Source organism: Oryx dammah, unplaced genomic scaffold (genome assembly GCF_014754425.2).
Source record: "Oryx dammah isolate SB20612 unplaced genomic scaffold, SCBI_Odam_1.1 HiC_scaffold_9, whole genome shotgun sequence".
Taxonomy (NCBI): domain Eukaryota; kingdom Metazoa; phylum Chordata; class Mammalia; order Artiodactyla; family Bovidae; genus Oryx; species Oryx dammah.
In genome coordinates this window covers 38715717-38735818 of record NW_024070193.1, presented here as the reverse complement: position 1 = coordinate 38735818, position 20102 = coordinate 38715717, and the positions used below count along the sequence as shown (strand labels likewise).

Genomic DNA, 20102 nt, shown 5'->3' with positions numbered 1-20102 from the left:
TGGATTGAAAAATCAGTACAGATGGTATTAATACTGCAAACTTCATCCAGTACCATCTCACTGTTCTTACTGTTTAACAATTAAATTCATTACTCAGCTTACCTAGGTAGAGAGTCTGCAGCAGGTTTTAAGGACAAGCCATTTCTAGCTATGGCACCAAATGGTCTGGCCACAACTAACATGTGAAAAGTCATCAAACCACCTGGAGGGTCAAGTCAACAATGCAGCATTTCAAGGCTGCACCTTCCTCTTGCTATGTTTGGACTACAATTATTACTTTTATTTTTTTGATGTGGACCATTTTTTTTACTGAATTTGTTACAATACTGCTTCTGTTTTATGTTTGGTTTTCTGGCCAGGAGGCATGTGGGATCTTAACTTCCTGACCAGGGATCAAACATGCACCCCCTGCAATGAAGTGAAGTCTTAACCACTGGACCACCATTGAAGTTCCTAGAATTATTTTCTTTTCAAACCATCATGATTCAAATAAAACTACCACTGCTAATCTATTTACTTTAGGAAGAAACATTCTATCGTAGAGGAGTTCAGGCACACTCTTTTGGTTCAGCTTCATCCCTTTTAGGCAGAGAGGAGTATTTTCCCTAACAATCAGCAGCAGAACCAGGTAATGGCCAAGGAGCCAGGCTCCCGCGCGCTTCTGGGGAACGACGGCTTCTACAGATCTGCGTCCACTCAGAACAAAGAGTATATCTCTGAAACCCACCCTTGGCGCTTCCTGAAAAGCCTGTGCTGTTGAAGAAACTCTGCAAGGAAGAAAACCACCTCTATCTTAATGCGGAGGTGGACAGCACAAACTCTACCCACCAGACTGCCTGGGCTCAAATGTGAGCTCTGCATACCCTAAGTGAGTCCTGTGCACCTCAATTTCTTCATCTATAAAACAAGTGTAATAATACAGGAGACACTTAGCATGCAGAATCATCTACGTGCCCAATCTAAGCCTTGGCCACAACAACAAAAAGTGAACAAAGCATTTCTGGAATCATCCGTTCAACAAATATTTGTGAACATTTATGGGAGTCCCTGGGACAGCAAGGAGATCAAACCAGTCAACCCTAAAGGAAATCAACCCTGAATATTCACTGGAAGGACTGATGCTGAAGCTCCAATACTTGGCCACCTAAGGCAAACAGCTGACTCATTGGAAAATACCCTGATGCTGGGAAAGATTGAGGGCAAGAGGAGGAGGTGACAGAGGATGAGATAGTTGGATGGCATCACAGACTCAATGGACATGAGTTTGAGCAAGCTCCAGGAGGTAGTGGAGGACAGGGATGCCTGGCGTGCTGCAGTCCATGGGGTCGCAAAGAGTCGGAGACAACTCAGCAACTGAACAACAAATGTAAAATACCAGAAGACCACTTCATTCATTCAACCAAAACATATTGATTAGAACTTTCCATGTACCAGAGTCTGTAAGTCTAGTATATTTAATCACGCAACCCACCACCAAGTCAAGAGTTACCTGTGCACCTAAACATCAAAAAGTGGCAGGCTACCGGACAGACAGGCACACACACATCACAAATATATATGTGGAGCAGGGGCGACAACACAGATGAGCGTGAGATTTTACCCCTGAGGAGACAGTGGGGAAGATGAGACAGAGAAACACTTCGGAGGTCAAGAACAGTGTGGGCCCTTATTCGGAGGAGACTGGCTGACGGGAGAGGAGCCCACCAGTCACAGAGAAGCTGGGCGGAGCTGTGAGGAGCTTGGACGCCCCGCCCCCGCCCCGCCCTCACCTGGAGGTCCCGGTTGTGGTTTTCGCACAGCAGCTGCAGGAAGCGGAGGATGGGCTGCATGATGGTGATGACCGCGCTCATCTCCAGGTCGTCCTTGCTCTTGTCCGCTGCGGCCTGGGCGCCCTCTCCGGACTGGTAATGGTCGTCGGGGTCAGCTTCCCTCCTGAAGGTGGTGAAGGCTTTGCGGGTGGCGGCAGAGGCCTCCAGGAGCTGATCCCGCACCTCTTCTGTAATCTGTGTCGCAGGCTCTTTGGCTAGAACGCAAACGTGAGATGATCAATGCTGCCGAATCCTCGGGAACGCTATTCACCACCCCAGAGACGATGTTCAGAGAGACCTAAGTTCTGCGATCACTAGAGAGCCCCTCAAGGTTGGCAAAACGCTCCAAGATGCCACCATCTTCTCTCAGCCCTTAGAATTAAAACTGAGTCGGGCCCTGCCAGCTCACTCGTGGCTCTAAGGCGTCACCTCGGCTTGCTCTCATTTAGAGGAAAAGTAGTAGAGATTCTGCCAGCTTCACACACCTATGACTCTGGGCCTCAGCTTCCTCATCTGTAAAATGGGGAGAACATCACTGAAGTCCCTCTCTGAGAGGGTTCCTGAGAGGGTCAACATAAGCTAAGCAAATGGTAATTACTGTTACTGTATGACAATTGATGGAACGCTTTACAAAGCCCCAGGGCACCGTGATCAAGCACTTGATGTGTATTAATTACCTCGCTGAATTCTCACACTAACCCTGTAAGGTAACCAGGCACCAGAGTTAGGGGCATTAGACTCTGTTGCCAGGCTGCCTGGGTTCAGATCCTGACTCGTATACTTACTAGTTCCATGTTCTTAACAAGTTAATTACCATTCTGATGCCTCAGTTTCCTGGTCTGTAAAATGGATGTAAAATAATTTATTTCACAGTGTTGACTGGAGTTCTAAAGGAAGCAACACATATAAAGGACTTTGGACAGTGCCTGGTTCGCAGGAAGTACTCAGTAAATGTAAGCCTTCTTCTTTTTCTTCTGTTTATCCCCATTCTACACCAGTGGTTACCAACTCGGGGTGATTTTGACCCCATTTCCACCCAGAGGATGACAGGAAATATCTGGAGAGATTTCAAGTTGGAGATGGGCTACTGGTACCTACAGGTTTCCCAAGTGGTGCTAGCTGTAAAGAACCCACCTGCCAAAGCAGGAGACATAAGAGATGCGGGTTCGATTTCTGGGTCAGGAAGATCCCCTGGAGGAGGGCATGGCAACCCACTCCAGTATTCTTGCCTGGAGAATCTCATGGACAGAGGTGCCTGGCGAGCTATAGTCCACGGAGTCACAAAGAGCTGGACATGACGGAAGCGCCTTAGCATGCACGCAGTGGCATCTACTGGGCTGAGGCCACATATGCTGGTACCCAGCCTGCAACGCACAGGACAGCCCTGATAGCAAGGGATTGTCCAGATGCGCTGTGTGCTATGGCTGAGAAACCCAGCTCTAAACTTAAAAAAAGTAAGGCTCAGGTCTGCTCAAGGCCATCTGACTCTAGCACTTTTGAGTCTACCCACTCCCCAGTATTACTTCTCTTCAAGGAAGGTAATGGATAAAAAGCTTCATGAACTTTCGAATATTTTAGAGAATAAGGGAGGATTAGACAATGCCTTAGAAGAAGGCAATGGCACCCGACTCCAGTACTCTTGCCTGGAAAATCACATGGACGGAGAAGCCTGGTGGGCTGCACTCCATGGGGTCGCTAGGAGTCGGACACGACTGAGCGACTTCACTTTCACTTTTCACTTTCATGCACTGGAGAAGGAAATGGCAACCCACTCCAGTGTTCTTGCCTGGAGAATCCCAGGGACGGGGGAGCCTGGTGGGCTGCCGTCTCTGGGGTCGCACAGAGTCGGACACGACTGAAGCGACTTAGCAGCAGCAGCAGCAGCAGCAGCAGACAATGCCTTTTGTTTTAAAGTGTGTATCTTCCTCAACTTTCTTGGACATTAAATGAAAATTACAGGAAGAGATTATCAGTGGATTTCCTGCCAATAAAACCCTGAGTTTGACCAAGAAAGTATTAGTTTATTAAACATTTGGAGTTTCCCAAGCAGCAGGAATTCAGTTCAGGTTACATGTTGTTGCTGTTGTTTAGTCACTAAGTCACGTCCGACTCTTTGCAGCCCCATGGACTGTAGCCTGCCAGGCTCTTCTGTCCATGGGATTTCCCAGGCAAGAATACTGGAGTGGGTTGTCATGCCCTCCTCCAGGGGATCTTCCCGACACAGGGATCAAAACTGAGTCTCCTGCATTGCAGGCAGATTCTTTTACCACTGGGCCACTCTTCCAGAGTTACATAGGAAGAGTTTTATCACAATCAGACTGGTTTTATTCTTCTGAAAGCCCCAGTTAGAATCCATCTGGGAGTCTAGAAGTCCTGTAAAAATTAAAGCAAAACTAGCGGTCCTCCCATGTTTACAATCCAGCTGAGCCCAGAGCAGCAAGCAGGGGAGTGGTTACCTTTTTTCCGTGAAGGGGCATCCCTGTCCACCTCGTCATCCTTCTTTTTATTTCCCAAGTCACTGGTGTTCACGGTCACTGTTGCCTTGATTTCCTGCTGGGCCACCTTCATTCGGTCATAGAAAACCTTGAAGAATTTCTCCGACTTCTTGTCTTCTGTCAACCGGCAGAAGAAGGAGTGCTGCCAGGGAAAAGCCATGTTTTTTTCCAACACTGTGACACACCAGTTACTGAATCCCATTCAGGACACCAAAACCTCACAAGGATCAGAGCCAGACACAAAACCTGAAAACCCATCTCAGTTTGGACCAAGGTTCAACACTGTTTCTTGCACTGTCATTCACTCGATTCGACAGCCTGAATTTGTCTGCAAGGAGCTTTGAGAGCAAACTGTCACGTCTTGGCTGAAGAAGTCATACCGGCCTGGGAAGCCTGCTAGGGGGTGGTGGGCAGGTTTTAGCTAACTAAGCACAACTCCCAACACACACAGATATCAACTCCAGTAACAATGAAAGCAGAATGTATTTTTGGTAATTGTTGCACAGCCAGTCATGTTTAAGGACATCTACGAACCCTCCTCTTTGCAAACCCCTGTGAATATATACAGATAAGTAAGACATGCGACCCGCCCCTCTAGGGCTCCACACCAGATTATGATGACATGCCTGTAAGGAATGCTGAAACGTGTAAAAAGTGCTCCAGAAGCTACAAAGACAATTATATTATAGACGTTCAGAGCTGGCAAGGATGACATAGGTCTGGAGTGATCCCAAGATCTCCATGGAAAAGGTAGTTTTCAAATGAGGTCTTAAAGGGCAGGTAGAGATGAACAAGCTTATAGTTAACAGGTAGTTCGCCTCTTGGATACGCACTTGTTTTTTTGGACCCACTGCAAGCAATAGTATACATTGTTGATGTGAAAACACAATATGGTGTCTCAACTTCGTTTACGAGCATTCTCTTTTCACCCCTTTGCAAATACCACGCTGTTGTGGATTATTTACATAAAAATACAATACGGTCAATTTCCAGAGGAATAAAACAAAGCTCCAAACAATGTATTTGCTTCTCCGGGTTGGAGCTTTCTGCCAATTTCACTTCCTCCCCCATTTGGAGAGATGGCACTTCGCTATAGAAGGTAACCCTAAGCTTGCAATCCCAGAAAAAAACAAACTCTTACCAGCCTCACAAAGCCCCTCGACTCCTCCACCTCTCACCCCCGCACACCCTGAGCCTGACTGAGCAGCCCGCCACCCCCCGCCCCGAAAGCCACTGCGTGTCCATCTGCCGACACGCAGCTCCAGCCACTGTGGCCCCTCTTCCAGCCACCGGTCCACATGCTACACTGACAGATGTCTGCGCCACTTGCCCACAGAGCTCTTCTCAATCCTGCCCTTTCCTCTCCCTCTCCCTGGTCTTCACCTCTGGCTGTTTCTTGTGAGCAACACAGGACACAGCCCTCCTACCTGTGCTCCCTGGTCTTACCATTTTCTCTTCAGCCACTCCCAAATGCCAGTTTCCAACTGCCTGCCTGCCTCCTGCTTGGCCTTATCATTCTGAGTGTCGCCCTCTATCACTCCCACTCTTTGAGCCAAGCTCCAGGCTTTCACGTGCTCCACTGCCGCGCGTGTGTGTGCGTGTGTGTGTGTGTGCCCATGTGTGTGTGTGCGCCCATGTGTGCTTAATCGCTTAGTCGTGTCTGACTCTTTGTGACCCCATGGACTGTAACCCACCAGGCTCCTGTGTCCATGGGGATTCTCCAGGCAAGACTACTGGTGTGGGTTGCCATGCCCTCCTCCAGGGGATCTTCCCAACCCAGGGATCGAACCCAGGTCTCCCACATTGCAGGTGGATTCTTTACCAACTGAGCCACCAGGGAAGCCCATGAATACTGGAGTGGATAGCCTATCCCCTCTCCAGGGGATTACTCCCACCCAGGAATTGAACTGGGGTCTTTTGCATTGCACATGGATTCTTTACCAGCTGAGCTGCCAGGGAAGCCCTCCACTGCCCTTTACTTTATTTTCTTTTAGGTTTCTCTTTTGCCCATCCATCCAACCAGTATTCCATCCATCCATCCATCCATCCATCCATCCATCCACCACCCACTATTTACTGCACACCTGTCACGAGTTGGGCATTATGCCTGTTAGAGGAGAAACAACAATGAACAAAAAGGAGCATGTGCCCCATGAAACTTGGTAAGGAAAACATACGTTCACTCTGGAAAATTGCTCACTCGTGAAAAAGCAAGTTCTACTTGTTCACTTCTTTGAGAGCCGATGTGTCTGCAGACAAACAAAAGGAGATGTGCAGTGGACTAAGACCTCAACCGACAGCCACCCAAACACAGGGATGACATTTTCCTGCCAGAGACATCACACAACATCTCAGTCACAGGGGTCACGGAGAGATTCTGCGGGAAGGTGGCTGCTTGGGGCAATGAAGTTCAGTTGCTGCCCCATTTGTCTTCCCATGGTATGAAAGCAACTTAAAAAACATCTGTGGGCAATCTGGTCATGCAGGAAAACAAATGCATCCGTGAACAGCCAAAGCCCACCGTCTGTCATCTGTAAGTGTAACAGTGCATACCCAACACCTGCTGCAAACACGGTGCTTCACATGCAGCCAGATGTCACAGGACAGGGTCAGGGCAAGGAGGCTTCTGGTGAAATGAGAGGAGGGCAAGGTGAGGCAGATTACACGCTTCTGTATGTTTCTGCAATGGCCAGTGTATTTATTTTGCATTATTTATAACAGTCCTCAGTCCCTCAAGGATTTGATGCTGCTTTGTAAACAAAATGTGGTCAGTGAAATTGTAAAGTGGACAGTGGAGTACGGTGACACAAGTAAGCACAGAAAAGTGATATCAGACAAGGATGGTGCTAGAAGATGTGAAAGGAGACCCAGCTGATTCTTGGCCACTGGACATCAAAAAACTGAAAAGACAGGCAAACCCCATCATGCCTCACAGCAAGAACTGAGAGGAGAGAGGTCACACCAGTGTCTCAAAGGAAGGAAACATATCTTAACGGAGGGTTAGTAGGGTAGGCTTTCCAGCTGGACCTCCTGGGTTTGAGGCTGGGGTCCCTTACCCACCAGCTCTGGGACCCTGAGCAAGGTACCCAACCTCTCTGAACCCACGCGGAAAGGCTGCTGAGGTGCACACCAAGCGCTTAGCACAGTGCCCACATAATGAGTTGGTTCTGCACCACCGTTAACCAACTATCAAAAGAAAAAGCCACAGCAAAGCCATTTCCTGAGGGGCTCAGAGGTGAGAACGACCTCCAGAGTCAGAGAGAGCAGGCCTCGGCTCCACCACTTGCAAACCGGTGTCACCTTATAAATTGACGACATCTCTGAAACGCAAATCTTCTCATCTACCAAATGGGCACTGTAACAGGGTGTGCCCTTCATGAATGGTTATGAAGACTCAGCGAGCTAATCACAGTGATGGCTGACCTGATGAGGTGCTGGGAGCATGAGTGAACCTCCGTGCCTATCACCTAACACCCTCCACCAGCCTGCTCTGATGAAGAAGCTGTTACTATTACTCCTTTCGGAAATCAGGAGACGCTCTTGGGTCTTTAAGATAACGTGCCTCCTGTGGGGAGCACCCCTGAGATGCTGGTGCTGTGGCAAACAGCACCTTCCCAGAACGCCAGGGCCCCGGGGGCGGCAGAGCAGCAAGGGGAGGACAGCGGAGAACTTTCAGGTCTCTTGAGTGGGAAGCTCAGCGACATGCTGGAAGGAGAGGACCTTGTACAGGAGAAGTGAAAACCACGGCATGCAGAAGAGCTCTGGGGTAGGCTGTGCCTAGTGTCACCCAGAGGCGGTGAGCTAAGCTGCTGCACACCATTCACAGATCTGCTCCTTCCACCGCCTTCTGTCACAAGGGCCTCACAGGGCCTGAGAGGGGAAGGGGGTGCCCTCCTCTGGACCATTTTTCCAGAAGCAGGTGGGACCTTGGACCAGAGCAGGCAGGGACTGGCTCCCAGCCCCCTCAGGCTCTTCATGGCTACTTGCCCACCGCCCTCCTCGAATGTGTTTCAGTGAATTGCTCTCCCCTCCCCGACTGTTCCCCAAACCTAGAACCAAGAGTCACGGAGAGACGGTTTCACTTCTCCCAACCTCACTGCACTCCACCCAGCAGGGTTGAGGTAACCCTTAAATGGCACCCCACTCCAGTACTCTTGCCTGGAAAATCCCATGGACAGAGGAGCATGGTAGGCTACAGTCCATGGAGTTGCAAAGAGTTGGACACGACTGAGCGACTTCACTTCACTTCCAGATAAAACTAGTGTAGTGCATGAGTCGTCAGTAACAGCAGAACTGGCTGCCTCTGGGCAGGGGGGTGGGTGGTGAGTGAGAAGTGACCAAAAAGGAAACGAGAACTTTCAGGAGTGAAGACAATGTCTCGATTGGGATGGAGGCTGCACAGGTGAGGCAGATAGAAGAATGCCCCCCAGCCCTGCAAAGATGTCCAGACTCTCATCTGTGGGTCTCATAAATATGCCAGCTTACATGGCAAAGGGGAAGGAAGTTGTAGATGGAATTAAGGTTCTTAGTCAGTTGATCTTAAAACTGGGAGATGATTCTGGATTAGTCCAAGGGCTTATGTCATCACCAGGGTGCTTAAAAGTAGAAGAGGAGGGGTACAACTCCTTTGGTGGTCTAGTGGTTAAAGACTCTGCACTTCCCAATGCAGCGGGCACGGGTTTGATCCCTGGTTGGAGAACTAAGATGCCATAAGCCACGTGGTGCAGCCAAAAAAGAAAAAAAAAATGTAGAGGAGGAGGGTGGAGGGATGCAGTATGAGAAGGACTCCACTCAGTGTGGCTGGTTTTGAAATTTGAAGACTGCGGGGGGCCTCTCGAAACTGGGAAAGGCAGAAAAACAAATCCCCTCCCCCGGCCCCCTCCCCCGCTGAATCTTGATTTAGTCTGGTTAAGACTCATGTCAAACTTGTAAGATAAAATATCTGGCTGTCTAAAGCCACTATGATTTTAGTAATTTATTATTCTTAGTAATTTATTGCTGAAAGTAATTTTAGTAATTTGTAAGATTTAGTGATTTTAGCAATTTAGTAAGATTTTAGTAATTTGTTATTTTTAGTAATTTGTTACAGCAGCCACACAAAACAAATATGACCAAATCTGATGGTATTTGTCACATCTTATCAAACTCTACACTTAAAATCTATACATATGATTGTATCTAAGTCATATCACAATGAAAAGAGAGACAGAAAAAGCAACTGCTTTGCTTCCAGAAGGCTAGAGAACTTGGTCAAGGTGATCCACCCTTGGACCATTTTACCCTTGGAAAATGGTCAAGGGGCCACCCTCAGAGGCTACCTTCCCCAGCAGAGGGATCTGAGTCTGACACCCTCACAGCCCATCTCTCTTCACCACCACCCTCCCCTCTCCGCTTATCTCCAAATCACATTAGATTCCAAAGCCCTTTTCACATAAGCTGTCTTATCAGCATCTTAGGAGGTTGTCAAGATAGATACCATCATTCATAAATCCATCATTCATAATCACTTTAGAGGCAGCCTCGCTGGCTCCCTGCCCCTGCGCTCAGGGCCACCTCCACTACCTACCTTCTTAATGATCACACAGAACACCACCCCAGGGGTCGGCAGGAAACTCCAAAAAAGCAAAGACTGGTTTGGGGGCAGACCCAGCACCAGTGCCAACATCACAGACAACGGGTACATGTTTGGAGGGGCTTGAGGGAAGGCAGTCAGGGTTGGACCAGGTGAGAAAGTGACCACCTACATGGGAATTCTGGAGGACAGAGGAGGGGAGGGGATCTAGGTGTGGCCATTGTAAGCCAGGTTTAAAAACAACCACCACAAAAAAGAAACCACAGATCAGAGAATGTTAACGTTGGAAGCACCCTAGGTCAGCCGCTTCCAGATGCTTTTCCTACCAAGGAAACTCGCTCCTCCTCCCTCCCCTAACGCTGGGTTAAGGACCAGGTATTAGAGAGATACAGGCACAACTGCTCAGCCTGAGATAGAGTGGGGAGGACCCCCTCTCACCACTGGAATCCTCCTTGCAACTCCAGGGTTCCACAGAACACCGTTTGGAAACTACCCATTTAGTCCAGCCCTCCATCTTTTACAGAGGAGGAAGCTGAGGCCTAGAACGGAAAATGAACACAGAGAACCAGGCCTCCTGAGTTCAAGTCAGTCCCCTTGACCAGGATCGGGGGTGGGTGGGTGACACCTGACCTGAGCTTCATTCCCACTCTGGGATAAATGTCAAGTGGACACAGTTTGCCCTCCTCGGGCTGCCCGAGCTGTATGGGACTCAGGAATGAGCTCTTAAGCTGAAGATAATAAGGAAACCGCCCTTTCAGATCACTCTTGAAAATAGTAAGACATCTCTTAATGAGCCTGGCAGCCACCTACTATGCCCGACCAAGTTCTTGCAAAGAAACAGAGTGTGATTTATGACAAGCCCTCCCAGTTTCTGAAACCAGAGGCCACCCAAAGTTAGGAACCAGCGGAGGACTGGCAGCTCCGCTAGACAATAGGCCGGAAGTGTGCAGGAGAGGGTAGGGGCACACCTTTCTTGAGAAGCAAGAGGTCACGGCCTGGTTGCATTGTGCAGGATGGGGTCTAGGGAGAAGACGGGGAGACACGGGCCTCCCCCAGGTGCTGGACACACACCAGGGAAGGTGAGTGACTGAGCACCTTACTGAAAAGTCATCTTCCCCAGAGTTCAGAGACTTGGGGTGGGGCGGGGGTAGGCGGGGGAGAGTCTTCATACCCTGGAACCCAGACCAGCCAGCCTGCACTTGGGGGACACGTGTATGTGCTCAGCTGTGTCTGACTCTTTGCGACCCCGTGGACTGTAGCCTGCCAGACTCCTCCAGAGGATCTACACAACCCAAGGACTGAACCCATCTCCTGTATTGGCAGGTGGATTCTTTACCACTGAGCCACCTGGGAAGTTCTCAAGGACATAGGAGGAGCCCTCTATGAGCATCTCAGATAAAGGAAGGGAAAGGGGCAGGAAGCAGAGGTGGATGTGATTTAGGCCCGGCCTGGGGGAGGGTCGAGGGAGCAGTCCCCATGCTCCTGGGACAGCTTAAGACTCGATCCTTCCCCAAAAGAAAGCATTTCACCCTGCAGTCATTCACGGTCCAGAAACCCTCCCACTGAGCCTTCCGAGGTTCCAGAGAACAAGCTTTTCTGTCTGACTGCCTGGGCCATTTCCCTGAGTGACACAGCCCATGACTTTCACTCTGGGTGCTCATTTATCTGCTGCAGAATGAATTAAGTTCTCAGGCTAAGGGCAAAAATTTGAAAAATGTGACCTGCTGAACAATGCTGAATCCCTGCGCTTCCCAGGGCTGCTGGAAATTCCTCCCTGGATTTCTCTCTTCTCCATGTGCTTCTGGCACATGCGCACCTCAGTCTTGGCCCTGGGGTCTCCAAAGAGAGCAGCCCACTCATGTCCAGCTCAAACAGAGGTCCTGAGGGTGACAGAGTGACAGCAATGGCTGCCCAGGCGTGGGGTTTACCTTGTGGGGTTCTCCTCCAAGCCCCGTGGTTATCTGAGATTTCATCACTTCCTGGGAACCCTGATTTGTAAATTACAGTGAGTGGTAACTTAAGGCTTATGGTTTGCCTGGCACTGCCTAAGTGCTTTGGACACAGTATCTCATTTAACCCTTACAACTACCCCAGGAGGTGGGGGTTATCACTCTCCCCACTTTACAGATAAGGAAACTGAGGCTCAAAGAGGCTAAATAACTTGTCAAGTCCTACAGCTGGGAAGTGGTGGTGGTGCCCAGGACTCAAAGCCCCATTGGTCTGATGCCTCAGCCCATGCTCTCAGCTCCCCTGCTTCGTTCAGCACCTCTCCCCTGAGCAGGAGTGTGTCAAACTCCAAACACCTTTTGGCTTTTTATAATCTATTTCCCCACCTACCACCCTAAGTCTCTCAGCTGCACAGACACGGACTCCTCTCACAGTAAAGAATAGCCGTGATAGGAACACATGTGAATGCCTGTGTTTCCTGCGAGGCCTGATGCACTTGTGAAGATGGGCTCCGAAACAAGCCCCTTCCGCTAGATGAAGCTTTGCCAGGGCTGGGCGTTATAGACTATTAGCCTAACTGTTGTCATCACTCTAGGTCTTGAATCCTTTTCTTAGAAACCCTTGACAACACTCAAAACCCACAGATCATGCACCAGGAACTAGGTGATAAAACACATGTGCTTCAGGCAGCGGAGCCCAGAGAACTGCAAGTCTGGAAACCTAAATTTTAGCCAGTGTTCCCTGATAACCAGCCAGGTGAACGTGGGCAATTTGCTTACCTGCATTTGTGCCCTGGTTTTCTTATCTGAAAAGCACGACTTACCACCTGCCTTGTGTGTGTCACGTGGCTGGGGTCCATCGAGGTTGCAGTTATGAAATACAACGTTAAACACAGTTCGATTACTATGGGAAACTATTCCAGTATGTGGCATAGAATCTATCAATACCACTTTCCAAGGAGAGAAGTTAGCAGGTAAGACAGGTGGATTGACTCATGTGCTGGGTGTTATGTGATGACCAAAGTCTAGTGTCCCCAAAACATCCAAAGATAAACAATCCCAGCTGGGACTGGTAGGTCAAGATGGCCTGCAGAATAACAGCAAAAACACACTGAAGAGCATTTCCCAATAACCATCACAATGAAGGAAGTAAAAAAAAAAAAAAATCCAGCTGGAATCTCACTAGTTCTAGAAGCCACTCAGCTTCTGTTCGGCATAGAGATAAATGTTTTAGCTTCCACTTCCCCAAGTTTAGTACACCCAAATGCAGAATACAAACTTGGTGTCAAACACCGCTCCCTACCCCCCCGGAAAGGCCCAAGTCTTTCAACATGAACGATGTTTCTAGTATTTTCAACTATGCTTGACACTTCAGGAAAAGTATGATGTTTGCAAAGAATCTAATAATGAGTGAAGTGGACATTAAGAATCAAATGTACCCTTGGTATAAATGACTACTCACTCTAAGGTGGATGTTTTTTAGCAAGGTTTGATGGGTTTAAACCAGTAAACATCTACAAGTTTCAGCTCACCAGCATCTCTGAGGATGTTGCCAGCGTTCATGAATTCAGGAATAATATAAACTTTAAAACAGTAAAGAAGGAAGTGAAGAAGTGAACTAAGTATGGGTTGGAAAGACATCCACACTTCATTTTTCTGAAAAAAGTTGCTCCCTCGTCCAAACTGTAGAGCCGTCTCTTGATAACTCAGAGATAAACAGCATGTTTCAACTCCTCTGACCTGCCAAGGCTGGACAGAGGCCATCTTCTGCTCGTGGCTGATGTTCAAGGTCTAAGAGAGGGGTTGCAGGACAGGGAGGGCCTCACTCAAATGAATCTGGTCACTGGGCTTCAGGGAAGGGCCTGGGCTCCAAAGCCAAGACCAAAGCAATGGATCTTCATCATGTTTTCAAGGTGAATTAATTCGGTTTTAGCAGGCAATCAAAGCCTTTTTCCTTAAAAACCACTTTTCTTTTGAGACCTGTGAGCTTAACATCTCTCCTTTCCTGTCCTTCAGGGCTCATGGAAAACAGCACTGGCCAGGAAAATCTGCCCGGTCTGCTAAGCGGTCTGGTCCCTCATCCCCACCCTATGGTGACTGCACCTCACATATTCCTCCATGTCACCTCAACCAACAAACTGCACTTCCTAAACAAAATTCTGAAGATATTATCTTACCAAGCCCCTGCATGTGTAGCTAAACTGTCAGCAGTAATATCTCTAGCAACAGTGAAGAGTAAAATTGCAGAGATGCCAAGGAGGCAGGACAGCCTTCATCCTAGAAGTTCCGGGGACAAGCAGTAAGAGGACTCCAGATTTTCTCTGTGTTCCATTCTCAAACCTGCTGACAGAAGCTGGAGGCTGGCTTCTTTTGTGGAGTGCACTGGTACAGCTGTCTGTGTCTTCCAGCAAAAGACAAGGGGGAGAAAAGAGCCTCCAGAGAAAAACCACGATGACAACAAACAACAGTGGGATAGGAGACAGATGCAACCCCAAGCTGCCTGAAGTGACAGGACACTGTGGCAGGGACCTCCTTGGGAATCTTCCAGAGCAAGGCAGTGTTTTGGTTACTCTTCAAGTCAATGTGTGGCTTATACAAAGGAAGCCACTGAAGCAAACAAGAGTCTGGTGAGACCCTAGGAAGGACTCTTGTGCAAACACTCAGAGACATTCTAGAATCTCATTCCATGCACCTGTCCTCAACTAGAGATGAAGAAAATCCATCTCCAGTGTGTGTCTGGGGCCAGGGTCCCCTCCAGGGGTGACTCTGTGATTCAACCAAAGGGCCCTGTGGGGGTTCAGGTGACACCCTCGGGTCCTGTGCCAGCTCGCCTACAGCCTCACCGTGGGGTCTGTGACTGGGGGACAGAGGCCTTCTCAGTGAGCCTCCAATGTGTACTGTGAGACCCGAAAAGAATGATGCAAGAGGTCCTGGAGAGACTCTATCACCAAGAAACACGCCCTGGGCACCAGCCAAGGAGGGCTCAGGTGGGCCCCCCACCCAGAGCTTGGTGGCCACTCAGCTACTGTGCCTTCCCACTTCAGTTGGGGGTTCCATCTGTGTTAGCAAGAAAGAACTTAGTGGCAAGCTACTGCACAGCACGCGGAGCTCAGCTTGGTGCTCTGTGATGACCTAGAAGGATGGGATGGTGAGGCATTGGGAGGGAGGTCTAAGACAGAGGGGATATACATGTGTATACATATATATGGCTGATTCGCATCACTGTACATCAGAAATGAACACAACATTGTAAAGCAATTGTACTCCAATTAAGAAAAGAAAGAACTGACATACAGGTCACAGAGTAGGACCTTTGCTCTCTGGTCTGACTTCCATCCTGGGTATCTGCGGGCCAATGCATCAACACTGGCTGACTTTTCCTGCCCTAAAAGCACCAAGGTTCCCCCAGGGCATCCAACTTGAGCCTTATGTTGATGTCAAGAGGCATCTTTTGCACACCCATTCTCTGTGTTTGTATGGAGAGCAGCAGGGACTCAGACAAAGGACTTCATGCCCTGTACACTCAGGTCCAAACAGATGGATGAGGCTGGTGGAGGAACTGGGCGGGTGTGGACACAGCATTTATTAACCTGCAGCCTCCGTTTCCTCATCCGTAACCAAGGAAGGAGAAGGGGAGGTGCCACCGAGAGGCCAGAAGGAAGGAGTTAGGAGGTACCATGGTGGAAGCCCAGCACAGGGCCTGCACCTGGTAGGTATTCTAACCAGACACGTTCCCTTCCCTGCTCTAAAGAAACCCAACTGTGACACACCCACTGGATCATAAAATCCAAAAAGAAGTAAATACACCTGGCCCACCGGAGGCAAGGATGATGGCTGGCAAATAGCAAAACATCCAGCCAAGCAAGCGCATTCCCGATGGAGGGCCAATCGTCACCTGCTGTCCTCCGCTCCATCCAGTGAGCTCTCTGGTCACAACCCCGAAGCATACGCTCCAGGGCTTCCCTTCCTCCCAAACCCGCAGGCCCATTTCTCTGGGGACTAGCCCATCAGGGAGCTTCAGTATGGCAGCAGAGAACATCCTTGGGATCCACGAGTTAAACGTACAGAGGGCCAGATGGATGGGGATGGCGGGACGAGAATACCCAGTGTTCATCTGCGCTAAGTGCTGCTTCACAGATCATGGCTCTGGCATCAGTGACATGTATCCAAGCAGGTCACAGCCAAGCCAACTTGGAGCCTTTAGAAGCGCTGACAAGGCTTGGCGGGGGCTGCCGAGACCACCCGCTCGAGCTGCTCACCTGATGACAAGTGCGGTTCCTGGGTCAAGCAGAGCTCTCCTGCCCTGAGCGCACCCCCACTCCCTCCCCAGCACATGTTCCAACGACACTGGCCTCCTTCAGTTCCTGCAATATGCCACGCCCACGCCAACCCGTCTGTCTGAACATTCCTGCCCTCTGCTCCGCACACCCCTAGGTCTCTTCTGGACCGCTAGGTCTGGGCATCAATGCAACTCCCTACAGAAACCTCCCCTGACCATCCTAAATGGCTTTCCTCTGATGCTCTGCATCCTGGCCGCTTCCCTCTTTGCAAGTTTCTCAGTTCACATATTTCATTGTTAACGGGCTTACGATCCTTCTCCCCTGCTAGACTGGAACCTCCTTGAGGGCAGGCTCCACGTGACCTCCGTCTGGACTGTCTCACAGCCACTTCATCCTCCATCAAGACCTGCTATCTTAGTGAACGCCCAAGAGTTCCGAGGGAGGGGCAGTCCTGAGAGACTGAAATCGAGTTGAGCTGTGCAGCTACGGCAGCTGAAGTGTAACTCAATAACCAGAAGATCCCTGTCCGTGAAAGCTCAAAGTCCTACCAAGCGGGAAAACGCCGAATGCCAAAGACCAGCGGAAGGAGGCTGATGTGGCGTTCTAGCCTCGGAGAGGCTTATCAGGTTTGTGCCCAGGCCTCTGTGATGGGCTCGGGCTGCTGCTGACCCTAATCCATCTAGTTAACTGTTAACTGCTCTGCCCCGCTGACACTTGCATTATTAACTGTGGGGTCGGAAGGACAATCCTTCGTGGACCTGCCATCTCATAACCTGGCTCCCGCCCCTGACTTCACAGCTACGAGCCCAGGGCTGAACAGTCTGCAGGCTTGTGTTGCAAGGCGGGCTAATGAAAACACATTTCTCAAACACCGTATGGTGAGGGCAACTGAAGCACCAGCTTCCTCCAACAGCAATTAAAAAACAAAAAAAATTGTTAAGTCCTGGATTCAAAGGGAAACAAGTGGCTTGAAGACGTCAGATGGTTTACAGGACTCTCCCCACTTCGGCATCTGGGATATCTTGATGACAAGTGTAAAACCCAGACAAAGGAAACTGGGAGAGCCATCAGGGAGGCTCTGACACTTTCACAAAGGAACTCGGAGGACGCAGGAAGCGCATGTGGGCACAGATCACTCAGGGAGCAGGAGGGTCATGGAGGAGCAGCTACGGATGTCATGGAGGTTGTTCTCAGAGGCTCTGGGTCCGGGCTTGCGTGTGACCTGTCTGTAATGCCCCCATGTCAGGACTCTAGCCACTGGAGTCCCAGTTTCTAATGAGAAAATATTCTCAACCATGAAGTTAGCTCTGTTGGAAGCCTTCCAAAGGGAAAGTCCCTCCAGTTACTCAGAGGGGGAAAAAAAAAAAGTTACCTTCTTTGTCTGGAATCCGGGGATATTTTATGCAGATGTCTCTAACAGAAGTTACTAAGGGGAAGTCAGCTCGCCTTTGATTATTCAAACAGGCTACTGCTATTAAGGATTGCACAACTCTTGGGCAAGGCAGGGGTGGGTTTTGGCTTTTATGTTTTTTTTTTTTTTTGGTTTGTTTGTTTAAGCCTGTCCTCATGGGAACTACTTATTCTTTTCTAAGAACAATTTTATTATAACCTCCCGAAAGCACGTCTTTTAAATACCTAGGTTCCGGTGAGAATGTGACCCACAGGCAAAGCCCTCAGAGTGGCTGGGTGCAGGTGGGCACCCCTGGGGCTTCTAAGAAGGCCAGTTCTGCTTCCCTGCTGAGAACTGGATGGAGCAGCCACTTCTTTGTTTCTTAAAGGCAGGCTGAGTAATCGCAACCCTCAGGTAACAGATGTTGCCCGAGCTCCAAAAATTGTCTACCATGGGACAAACACATTCTCTTGTTTTCGTGCGGTTTCATTTAATAATGTGCTAGATGAGACAGGAGACTTCACCCTGCCCAGGCCGAGAGCACAAAGGGGGATGATGGAAATGCCGACCGCCCTCCTTCTCTGGGGCAACTGGCAATGGAATCCACCCAGTTCATGGGCAACCCAATAGCTACAAGAAAGCTCCTTTCTGTTTGAGCTTGAAGACTCCTAGGATAGGTGCCTACAATGAAGGGGCTGGTAATAAAAAAAATATCCTAGGACGAGAAATAGGTGAGGGCAGGGGGAAAAGACACCTTAGGCAAAACCTTTCTGATGTCTTAGGGCCACACAATGGCGAATGCTTAGGGGGAAAGGAAAATATTCTTTCTGGGGACAGTTCCAAGAATCCTGAGTTAGGTGTGAGAAACAAGCAAGCTTATAGACGGGTGGGGGGGAGGGGACAGAAAGAAAGAAAAGAAAAGGAGGGAGAGGAAGGAGTCAGGGAAGGGGGGAGTGAGATGGCTGAGAGACAGGGGAATTAAAGAACTCCACGGCAACAAGTCTGTCCACCTACCCTGGCCGCCCACCCACAGGCAGATTCTTTGCTGACGCACTTGAGAACAAGCTGGTTCCTACCAGCTCAGGAAGGTGAGCAAACCCAGAGAGCTCATTAAATCCCTTCTCAGCGACTCTTGTCTGCCTGCAGATAGTGAGCAAGGAGGATATAAATAGAAGTTACATAACATCTCTATGTTGATTCCTGTGCTTACCAAAAAAATGCAGCATGACCTTGTTTTTTTTTTTTTTCTGCAACGTTTTCCTCCACTGTGGGTTGAGGACTTTAAGCCAGTTAGGGATCATCTTAAAGTTTAAACAGTAGGATATAGATTTCCACGTTAAGGACACTCAGGATGATTGTCCAAGTTCAGAACCCTCAGGGATCAAGTCCTCTCTAGGTATTAAAAAAAAAAAATCCACTTGCTATAGAATAAAACTGTAAGGAATCTTGTGGCTTCCTCTCAGGCCATTTCCTGATGATACCAGGAATGACATTAACACCCAAGAGCAAAGAACCATGTGAAACCAAATAAACAGCCTGAGTTTTCTAAACAAGGTTGGAACACTCAAAATACATATACTGAGAGCTAACTGATGGGGACTTGCTTGTGGTCCAATGATTAAGACTCTGAACTTACAATGCCAGGGGCGTAAGTTTGACCCCTAGGAGGGGAACCAAGATCCATGTGCTGCAGGGCACAGCCAAAAGAAATAATAAAGCTAACGATGGTTTCTAAAGACTTCCAGGAGGACTCAGCTGTCGTCTTCTTTCTCAACAGGCAAGACAGTAAGAGTCAAGTGGACTGCAAAGGCCTCCTCATTAGGGAGGCCAACAGAGGGCAGAACTGCAGAGGGAAACACCGGTGGGAAGCCCTGGGATCCACTCAACCCGGGGAGTGCTGTGGGCCTTGCGGACAGACTCTGGCTCTGGCATCACCAGGAGGGAGACTTAAAGGAGTGTGTGCAGACGGGCTATGGTGCCAGGTCCCACCACTCTGCTTTCTTGTCTAACCTATGGAGGCCACAAGACTCTTTCAAAATCTGTTACCATGGGAACTTTTCTCTCTGAAGCATTTCTCAAGCAATGTTACAGGAGCTGGAGAATTCACTGTCCTTGGTCTCAGCAAGCTTTTCCCGAGTCTTGGAACGTGCAGCTTCAAGCCAGAGGACTTTCAAACCTGGCTGCAAGGGTTTTAAATACAAGTATCTTCTGGGGATGCAGGTTAATGACACAGGGCATAGGTGGGGGTGGGATGCTATGATGCCCTGAGGCCCCACTCAGCATGCAAATCCCATGCCACACTGCTTTCCATGCCATCGATCTGCTCAACAGAAGACCCTGAAGGCTATAAGCAGCTCGAAAGGGGATATCATGTCTGTCATTCCTATATTGGGAATTGCCTTTCTCATCAAAACTGAGAAGTGGTCAAGGACACAGCAAGTCATCCCTCCAAGCAGGATAAGAGCCATCCTCCCACTGGAGCCCTGCTCTTGGGTCAGCCACAGAAACATCTCCGCCCCATGAGCCCGAGCCTTTCAACTGAGCCCTGTGAGCCTGAGCTTTCTCCTCTTCTATATTCCCGTGAGGAAGACACCACCTACCTTCTGCAATA

The 20102-nt window shown here is 49.3% G+C and overlaps 1 protein-coding gene across 8 annotated transcripts in view; it reads right to left on the bottom strand.

Moving 5' to 3' along the window:
* Positions 1–20102, bottom strand: part of ITPR1 (inositol 1,4,5-trisphosphate receptor type 1) — a 348439-nt gene that overhangs the window by 78121 nt on the left and 250216 nt on the right. For all 8 annotated transcript variants that reach the window (XM_040245980.1, XM_040245986.1, XM_040245987.1 and 5 more), the window contains 2 exons: positions 4265–4445; positions 1770–2023 (listed from right to left, as the gene is read on the bottom strand). In XM_040245980.1, the coding sequence (XP_040101914.1) occupies positions 1770–2023; positions 4265–4445 (435 nt within the window). The remainder of the gene's footprint in view (positions 1–1769; positions 2024–4264; positions 4446–20102) is intronic.